This window comes from Malaya genurostris, chromosome 2, assembly GCF_030247185.1.
Source record: "Malaya genurostris strain Urasoe2022 chromosome 2, Malgen_1.1, whole genome shotgun sequence".
Classification (NCBI taxonomy): Eukaryota; Metazoa; Arthropoda; class Insecta; order Diptera; family Culicidae; genus Malaya; species Malaya genurostris.
This window is the reverse complement of record NC_080571.1, coordinates 334,681,968-334,691,613: the sequence shown is the minus strand read 5'-3', so window position 1 is coordinate 334,691,613 and position 9,646 is coordinate 334,681,968. Positions and strand designations below refer to the sequence as shown.

At 35.2% G+C, this 9,646-nt stretch overlaps 1 protein-coding gene across 4 annotated transcripts; it reads left to right on the top strand.

Moving 5' to 3' along the window:
• The first annotated feature begins 7,974 nt into the window (after nucleotides 1–7,974).
• LOC131431661 (cyclin-dependent kinase 1) lies at nucleotides 7,975–9,602 on the top strand. Of its 4 annotated transcripts, none has more exons than XM_058597506.1 (3): nucleotides 7,975–8,174; nucleotides 8,244–8,407; nucleotides 8,469–9,602. In XM_058597506.1, the coding sequence occupies exons 2-3, from the start codon at nucleotides 8,259–8,261 to the stop codon at nucleotides 9,214–9,216; spliced, it is 897 nt and encodes a 298-aa protein (XP_058453489.1). In that variant the 5' UTR covers nucleotides 7,975–8,174; nucleotides 8,244–8,258; the 3' UTR covers nucleotides 9,217–9,602. The 4 variants fall into 4 exon arrangements, with proteins under 4 accessions (XP_058453489.1, XP_058453488.1, XP_058453487.1 ...); XM_058597505.1 differs by having other exon boundaries at nucleotides 8,238–8,407; XM_058597504.1 differs by having other exon boundaries at nucleotides 7,975–8,178.
• The last annotated feature ends 44 nt before the right edge of the window (nucleotides 9,603–9,646 follow it).

Here is a 9,646-nt window from a genome sequence, read left to right as displayed (position 1 = left end):
TTGTTGTGCAGACTTTTGCAAATTTTTGAAAATCGAGTTTTTCGCAGACTTTCGTCAAAATTGACAGACTTTTAAAATTGTCGCGAACTTTTTTTTTTTGTTGCCAAATCAGTTTAACGTTTCATACGTTAAACGTAAAATACACTGGTGGCGCAATAAGACAGTTTTTGGTTGTGTTGGTAAATTATTCACGAAATTCAGTATGGCGCGCCGGGATTCAAGTACGTAAACATAAACAAACGACCAGTTCAGATCGGGATTTCACTTCTAAGTTACTTCAGTTGTCTCGCAGCAAATATATTATATATCAATATGGATCACTTTAACGAATTCAATACAAATCGAAAAGGACATCACAGTAACACCATCTCGTGACGCTCAAGGCTATTAGTTCAGTCAAATTTAATAGTCTGCGTTTGTCGTGCACCCAGAAGTGAAATGTCACAACTAATTGAGCATGATGCCCAAATAGAGGTGTGAACATTTTCATGTGTTTTTCTGACGAAAGTAAATATTGCCTATAAATAATGTAGAATTACGTTCTTTAAGACCTATCGTCTTAATCACCAATGAAAATGAAAATTTTCGGAGGATGTTTCACTTTCTTCAATTTCATTTGTAATAAATGTTCATAGTGGCAGCACTGTGTAATTAAAATCAGCCGTTCTTCTTTCTAGTGAATAAATGTGTAAGCAAAAAAGATTTGTTAACTGTAAACTTACTATGATTTCGACCTGTTTGTCTCACGGATAAACAGTAAATTAAAGACATAGAGCAATACCAGTAGTGCCAACAGCATTACAAACAATAATATACCGTAGTATTACATATCTGCTGTTCAATGATATGCTCTGAACAAACTGGACTGGAATCGGGAATCATTATCACAGTAAACCTGAATACAAATGGATTAAATTTTCAAATCAAGAAATTGCAATACTTAATTCGGAAATGTTGGTAAAATTCTGGAATTAGCATTAAGATTAATTCGTTTAGTTCTGCGTTTACATTTCACACTCATTTATATAAATAGGGAATATTTATATAACAATGTGTTCTCTTCCGAGTTAGTATCAGATTGCAATTCTAAACCGTATTTACAGCTTATTTTTTCGTGCAGTGTATATCGAGAAATATTCCATATATTTGGGTTTGTTTGATTCAGTGTACTGAAACCATGGCTGTCATATGTCCATTAAAAAATTTTTAGTGTATTAGTAACCTTTTTTACCACCGCACTTTACTGTGATGTCCCTCGTGAATCGCAAGAGTGATGCATATTGATATATAATATATTTGCTCGCAGCCTGGCGAATCTTTGGCACTATTTGAAAATCTGGACATTTTTTCTTCAAGGGCTTGCAAGGTAACGTCGAAATATAGAAAATTTTACACACATCCGATTCTGTTCATTTCGTTGGAGGAAGGATTTGGCGGATCGTTGGAGGAAGGATCTGGCGGATGTGGTATCTATTACAGTTATCATGGATAATGGAGTGATTGTGCTGTGGGTAGCATTTCAAATGCAGGTGATGAAAACGATTGGAACATCCCGGAACAAAAAACCGAATTTCACTGTCAATATTTTCGCAAACAGAACCAACTCTAAATATTTTCATAAAAGCAACTCCCGGAACGTCATTTGTTTATGTTTTTTCTTCTTCACGTCTCTCTGTTATCCCAAAATACAATGACAACCGCACACATAGAAAAACGAGATCACCAGGGTATTTTACATCGTGGCTTAGAACTACTTAGAAATGGCTGCAAGCAAGACATACTTGCTGACTGCAGATTTTTTTCAGATATACAGACTTTTCCAACTCTGTCTGAAGATATTTGAAATTTTTACCTGGCATCTGTGGTGAACGCCAGCATATTTACAGAGAAGAACGAATTTTGCAGAGGTAAATAAATTGAACTTTACGTTCCTACGCATAAAAACTTAAAAATTCTACATTTTGTCTAGAAATTTCGATTCCACAAAAATCTAGATTTTAGTAATATAAAAAACTGTAAAGGGCGAAACAAGCCTTCCATTTGTTTTCGTAAGTTTCGTCTTTCGTAAAGGGCGAAACACTTTCCTTTTCCTAATTTTCGATTGAATGAGTTTATCTGTCTGAGTTAGTCCAGAGTTTAGAGTGGTTTGTTTATTGAATGTAGTCATATTTCAATTAGCGAACTTCGGCTGTGTTCAGTGAATAGTTAACCTTTGTTGCCTTTCTCATATAGAAAGTTTATGTAATCACTGTGAAAACCGACTTTTGAACCGAGGCCCGGAGGGCCGAGTGTTATATACTATTCGACTCAGTTCGTCGAGTACGCAGAATGTCTGTGTGTATATGTGAGTGTATGTGTGTGTATGTGCGTATGTGTGTATGTAACGTGGTTTGCCCTAACTTTTCTCGGAGATGGCTGAACCGATTTTCACAAACTTAGATTCAAATGAAAGGTCTCGTGGTCCCATACAAAATTCCTGAATATTATTTGGATCCGACTTCCGGTTCCGGAATTATGGGTAAAATGTGAAAAAAATTGTAAAAATAAGTGCACTAACTTCTCTCGGATTTCGGTTATTCTTTTAAGAATCGAAGAAAATTATTTTGAGACTAACCACAGTATTATATATTATAGTATGATTGATATGAGAAAGGCATCATTACACCACTAAGTGGATTAAAACAGGTTTTATAATTGAATATATGGGATGTGAAGCATCGTAACAACTGAAATGAATCATTTTAATTTTAACCTTTCAACACATTTGTAACGGAAAAAAATGTGCAATTTTCTTATAGATGCGGTTGGTGGTGGTACAATAATGATCTTAATTATCAATACATACACTTGAACTGTTGAACACCCCCTAGGAAATGAAAGAAGTAGAAAATTCATCTACTTATGGAACGCGTACAAATTTTATCCACGGGAGAGAAAAATGCTGTGGTTTATACGCGCGAGAAAAAATTGTTCTGGTTTGTATGAAATAAAACTAGCACGGTTTATTTAAACAGTAAATTTAGTTGTGTCATAGATAAATTGAACCAAGTTTATTCTTGATATAAAGGTATAGCAGGATTGAGTCAACAAGGACATTGCCGATAACATTAACTCAACTTTGGTTGACATGTAATAAATAGTTAGTTTATTCCAATAACAAACTCAGCCGGAACAAATATATTTTTCGTTTGGTTAGATCAAAATTTGGATTCAAACCAAACAGAGATCTTTGTTTTTGTTGAAGGGAGAAATTGGCTTGTAACAATCATATTCTAGCTTGAAATGAATATAAATCAAGTTTAAAATCTACTAACTGTTTTATTATTTCAAACATGCTCATTTTCTCTGCGTGTATAAGATAAGATTGTATGAATGAGATTATGTTGCTTAATACATATAGCTATAATGCATTCGTTTCGTAAGTGGTAGAAAATGGCCACTAGGAATATCGGAAATTATTCGACATATGTGGGTGATTGCCCCGGGTTGACGGTTCAATGCATAGGACGCTGGTCTTACAAGCCAGCTGCCGTATGTTCAAGCCCCGACCTGGAAGGATTCTTAGTGTCAGTAGGATCCATAGTACTAGCCATGCAATAATTCTGTACGCTAAGAATCGGCTGCGAAGTCTGTTGAAACTGAAAGGCCAAATTCCACGGAAGGAATGTAATGCCAAGACTTTGCTTTTTGGGTGATTGCCGTAATTATCAGAAAACTACTGATTGCTCAACGCTCATTTGTGATAATTTTTTAATCTGTTTTCCTGTTGGGTGCAGATAAAAGTAAAATGAGATCATGGCTGTTTTACGCATTAACGAACAAAATAACTCGGAAAGATTTTTCGATTTCGTAATTCGGACACTAAAATATGTTTACTATGGATAAAATATATTACTATCAGTAAATATGACTCATTTTTAAGAAAGCCGATTCTATGTACTCGATTTTTTTTTGTAAATTCGCTTGTTCTATAATGGATTGAATGACTCAAATTAAGGCAGTAAATTACAGCAGTTCTAAGCTTATAGCAAATCGAAAGCAAACATTTCATGATGGTTTTATACGATTCATCGAAACTAGTAGATCTTTGCATATATTTCAAAACTTTAACAGGTCAGAGGAAAAAAATCTTCTCAAATTATAAACGTCAGAAAAATTTTATCCTAGAATTCGGAGCAGACGGCTATTGTAACTATTACATAGGCTTGATGATCTATGTTAGACTGCAATGTATCACCTCAGATAACATTTGTACTGGCTCGAACAGAATTTTTCAAAAATTTGTGCAAATTTTAAATTTGCTAAATGTTGGAGATAAGGAGCTCACTACTGCCACAAACTAACAGACTTGACAGTATGAGTAAATTCTTATAAAAGTAATTTTTCGACATGCACTAGTACCACCTATATTTTACAGTGCGAACTATTTACTATCGGTACACCCCTTGTGTTATGTACAATTTTTTTTACTAGTTGGTTTCCCCTCGTTTGTCAGCTGCTTGCAGGAATGCCGGATTTCATCATAATATTTGAAAATGATCGTCACAATAAATTATTGGATTACGTTGATAACATATTTAACATTTTTAGCGATGTTTGAAAGAAACCATTTATTTTTCTCAACGTTGTTCATCTAGACTATTTTTGATTGTGTTGGTGATTTTCACCCGAAATTAAGTGGTGGCAGACCAGAAGTAAGTAAACATTGTAACAAAACGGGTTCGATTTTGTATTGCGTTAGAGGATGAGAAGTAGGCTCAATTTTGTATATAGTTTTGGCAATATGTATTAAATCTGTATCCTGCATGAAATTCGCATGGACGTATACAAATCAATACATTACATTACATTAATTCTGTATGAATGGCAACTCTGTTGGTAAATGAAAAAAATAAAAACAGTCTAGATGACAGACAGGATGTTTCTGATAGGGTAACGTGGCGCCATCCTGCCATATGCGAGTACTGTCCCAACTAGAGGAATATTCGAAATTACCGTTGAAATGATTAAAGAATCTAATTTGAGTGTCCTGTCTGTTAGTCTGTGCCACTGCCACCTACTCGACTATTCGTCTCGATTCTTACACGATTTCCGTAAGTGTAAATAACAACTTTATTTCTACGCCATTTAAGTCACAGATGAATTCAATCGAAATATAACAAAAATAAATAAATGATTTTACCCACAGCAAAACAAAAATCTAACGTGAAGTGAATGTAGCAGTATAGTGTCTCATGTAAATCTTCCGTGTTGAGCGTGGCGACATTTATAATTATTTGTCACACTTTATGAGCAAAATTTACACACAGTTAATATACGAGCCTGTTAATCTGTTTTCTGTTACAGCACCAGCAGTTTAATTAGCTAACACACTCGTAAGTCAAAGACGAAGCTTAAAATATTAGAATTAAACATTTCAAAATTATAATTCAGGCGAAATCTCTCTTCAATTTTCAGGTGACTAGCATATTACATGGTAAAATGGATACACCTAGCAATAAATACTAATGTGGTACTGCAAAAGTTAGTACAAAAATAATCTAGAATGAAAAATACGAACAAATCACCACCTTGTTAATTTTTTCTACCCATATCTGGTTAAAAACTATCTCAATAATTTACCTAGGTTCTGAGTTTTTTTTCATTTGATCCTGGGTGCACTCTTCTAAGAATCCAACAAAAATGCACAAACTCAGAGTCTAGGTAAATTATTGAGATACTTTTTCCCAAGATATGGATAGATTAAAATAACAAGAAAGTTATTTGCTCTTATTTTCTTGCAAATTTCACTAAAATCTGGATATTTTTTTTAATAACTTTCTGAGTATTACAAAAGTATTTATTTCTAGGTGCATCGAGTTTACCGTGTACAAAAACCAGGCTATCGAAAGATGACCTCAATGTTTAGGTAAATGCTAAGACAAGACCTGACAACTGGCTTCTTATTCTTCATTCCGAATCATCCTTCTCGTCATTTTCGCCTTGTGGAATAAATACCAACGTATGGGCTACAGTGTAGCCATATTTACAGATTTTTTAATAACTTTATGCTAAGAAAAAACTATTCATTAAATTTAAATTTTTAGACTCGATTTTTGATTTGAAATAAACATGAAAAATGTGTTGGCGAATGCATTTTATCATTATATATTAATGCTTAAAAACAATTATTTGAGCTTTGATGACAAAACACGAAATATCTCATGTTGAACGCAAAATCGAATCCATTGTTGACGTATTACCGGATCTTTTTAAAACCGGAAAAAGTCAAGTTTGGATAGAAATGTTTAGTGTTACCACAGTGTGGAACACAACAGTTCATTCTTCTCGTAAAACTAAACAGACTTTCGAGTTTACACTAATTTAACAAATCTTTTTTGGTTACACTTTAATTCACTAAAAAGAAAAACGGCTTGATGCCGATTTTAATTACACAGTGCTGCCACTATAAACATTTATTACAAATGAGATGGGAAAAAAGTGAAACATTCTCTGAAAATTTTCATTTTCATTGGTGAGCTAAAATTATACATTTCAATAAACTTGTTTTCTGATTTTCTTTATACTTGGCATCATTGCTCGCGTACCCTGCAAAAGTTTTTTCTCTTCACAATGTGCGGGTAGCAACATCAAAATCAGCCAATCAGAAACTGGTCCATTTTGGAACAAAAGCAGCCCCCCCAGATGTCAGGTCTTGTCTTAGGGTAAATGTAAGATTGTTCAATCACAATCAGAACTAATTGGCTCAAGTTGCACGTCCCCTTAAGGGGCGGGTAGGGTCTAATACTTTTGAAAATCATTTATTATTTTATTTATATTTTCTCACAGTAAAGCATTTCGAGAATTTCCTGTGAAATTTTCAAGCCTATTGGAACGAAACTCTGGAAGTAATGGACCTTTATCTATGGCTATCTCATTCTACGAAGAAGCAAGAGCTCGGCGCAAAGGCCTAAGAATTCTACTTCGATTGACTTCAAAACTTTCGTAATAATAAATTATAAACGAAAAAATATGATTTTTTGAACATGTTTGACCCTAAAGGGCTCCATGGAGTAATTGATTGTTTCCATTGATTTTATAAACAAAAAACTTCAAACGCGTTTTCCTCGAAAGCAGGTTTTGAAAGTCCGTGTCCATCGTCATTCAAAAACTACTGCACCAATTTTTTTCAAATTTTGCACACACTTTCTGCAAATAAAAAACCAGACCCCAACGTTTTCCGTTTTCGTTGTTTGTTACTTTGGGGAGGTTTAACAGCCACAAAATGGCGGTTTTTTTCGTGAAAAATCGTAGTTTTCACTTTGAACAATAACCAAAAATTAAGAAAATTTAAAAAAATCAAACAGAAACGTTGGGGTCTAGAAAAATTTCTACTCTACCTATACTGCGTTCATTTGTTCACTTCTGATTAGTCTGCGCTGAGATACAGTGAACACCGAAAATCATGATTTTTATGAAGCGTTCTCAAAAATACCTCTTCAAAGACTTATTTCTCAAAATTTTTCCACGAAAAATTACAGAATGTTGTTCAAATGATGCTTTTTATCATGCAAAATATTTGAATTTATTTTGTTAAACGATAATTCTGGAAAAAAAATCGCAAAAATGATGATTTTTTTCATCGTTTAGACCCTACCCCCCCTTAACAGTGTTGTTATGTCAACTTTGGCAATGCTTGTTACCTATCTTTACGATCAAGTCAAAGTTGGAATAGATAACGATTCAGTTACTATCTATTTTGAACTCAGAGTATTCGGTTGTTTACCCAAAATTTGGGTAGTATCCAATTTTATTCCGACCTAATTTTGGGTAGCTCATAGAAGAGCTCGACAGTGAGCGATTTCTCCTCAAAAATTAAGTAAACTCGATTTTTAGTGAAGTAAACTCCCAACGATATTTTTTCAGTGTCAGATCACACTCACCACCACTACTACGCAACATAAAACATCGCCCAACATCTAAGGCAGCCTTGGTTTAAATTTTCCGTCTGCCTTTCAAACAACGACAAGCAACATAACGAACTTGAAACGGGCCGAAACCCCGCTCGAATTTTGTTTACTGCCGAAATCGCTACATTTCGTTTAGGAGTGATCCGAATATTTCGCGTGGATTTTTTCCTGGAAAGGTGTACGACGTTTCTGTCTAATTGTAGATAACATACGTAATTTTGTTTTGTAAGTAAGTACAGCAAACTTTTAGCTATTGATGTTGAATGTTTTAATTCTAACCTATTTCAGGTACAGGGTTGAAGAAGAACGATGGAAGATTTTCAGAAAATTGAAAAGATCGGCGAAGGAACGTATGGCGTTGTGTACAAGGGTCGTAATAAAATAACTGGTCAAATAGTAGCCATGAAGAAAATCCGACTGGAATCTGAAGATGAAGGTATTCCGTCAACTGCCATCCGGTAAGCGTTTTGCAATGCAAGGGCTATCGTTGTATGAGTAATAACGGTTTTTATGTTTCAGTGAAATATCACTGCTGAAAGAACTGAAACATCCCAATATCGTTTCTCTTGAAGATGTTCTCATGGAGGAAAATAGATTGTACTTGATCTTTGAGTTTCTGTCGATGGACCTGAAGAAATATATGGACACGCTGCCCGCCGAGAAGATGATGGATCCGGATTTGGTTAAGAGCTACATGTATCAGATTACCGCTGCCATGCTGTTCTGTCACAAACGACGAGTTCTTCATCGAGATTTAAAACCGCAAAACCTATTAATCAATAAGGAAGGTCTAATCAAGGTAGCAGATTTTGGACTTGGTCGTTCTTTTAACATTCCGGTACGAAACTACACACATGAAATTGTTACCCTTTGGTATCGTGCCCCGGAGGTTCTGCTCGGGTCCCCTCGATATGCATGCCCAGTGGATATTTGGTCCATTGGTTGTATTTTCTCTGAAATGGCAACTCGCAAGCCCCTGTTCCAGGGGGACTCGGAGATTGATCAGCTTTTCCGAATGTTTCGCATACTGAAAACACCAACGGAGGAGATCTGGCCGGGAGTAACATCGCTGCCAGATTATAAACCCACGTTTCCGTGTTGGACACAGAACAATCTATCAAGTCAGGTGAAAAATCTTGACTCGGCCGGATTGGATTTACTTCAGAAATGCTTGATTTACGATCCGGTGCATCGGATTTCTGCGAAAAAAATTCTAGAACACAAATATTTCGACGGGTTCGACCGACGAGTCATTCCTACGGAATGAAAGCTTTCCACTTTTAGTAATAACTCAAAATAAACTCTTTTCCTTGTTTTATGCGCGCCATTCACTACATTAGTGGTTAGTTCAAGTGGACCTAGGTTGACTAAGTGCTGTGTGTAAATATCCCGACAACTGACAGATTCGCAGGGTTTTCCAAGCAGCAGCTGTAAATATGGTTAGCAATTTTTCCCTCTAGCTTCGTCGCCAACGTTCGGTCACAGTGAATTCACGAAAATGTTTTTAATCATTCTGTCCCTTTTTGCAGGTACATATTAGTAGAAGTAAGCTCGAACTGAGAGAAAAAAAAGACGTCTAGATTAATAGAAAATAATTTACAGTTTTTGTTTGAGAAATTTCCCAATATTGTTTGTGCTGAGGTGAATCCAAATTGAAAGGAATACATACGATTGGTAAAACTAATGTCTTATTAAAG

Excerpts from the sequence above, each read along its gene's own strand:
- LOC131431661 (XM_058597506.1), top strand. The coding sequence starts at position 8,259 with ATGGAAGATTTTCAGAAAATTGAAAAGATCGGCGAAGGAACGTATGGC. Across the intron at positions 8,408-8,468 it reads ATTCCGTCAACTGCCATCCG|TGAAATATCACTGCTGAAAG; the intron begins GTAAGCGTTTTG and ends TTTATGTTTCAG.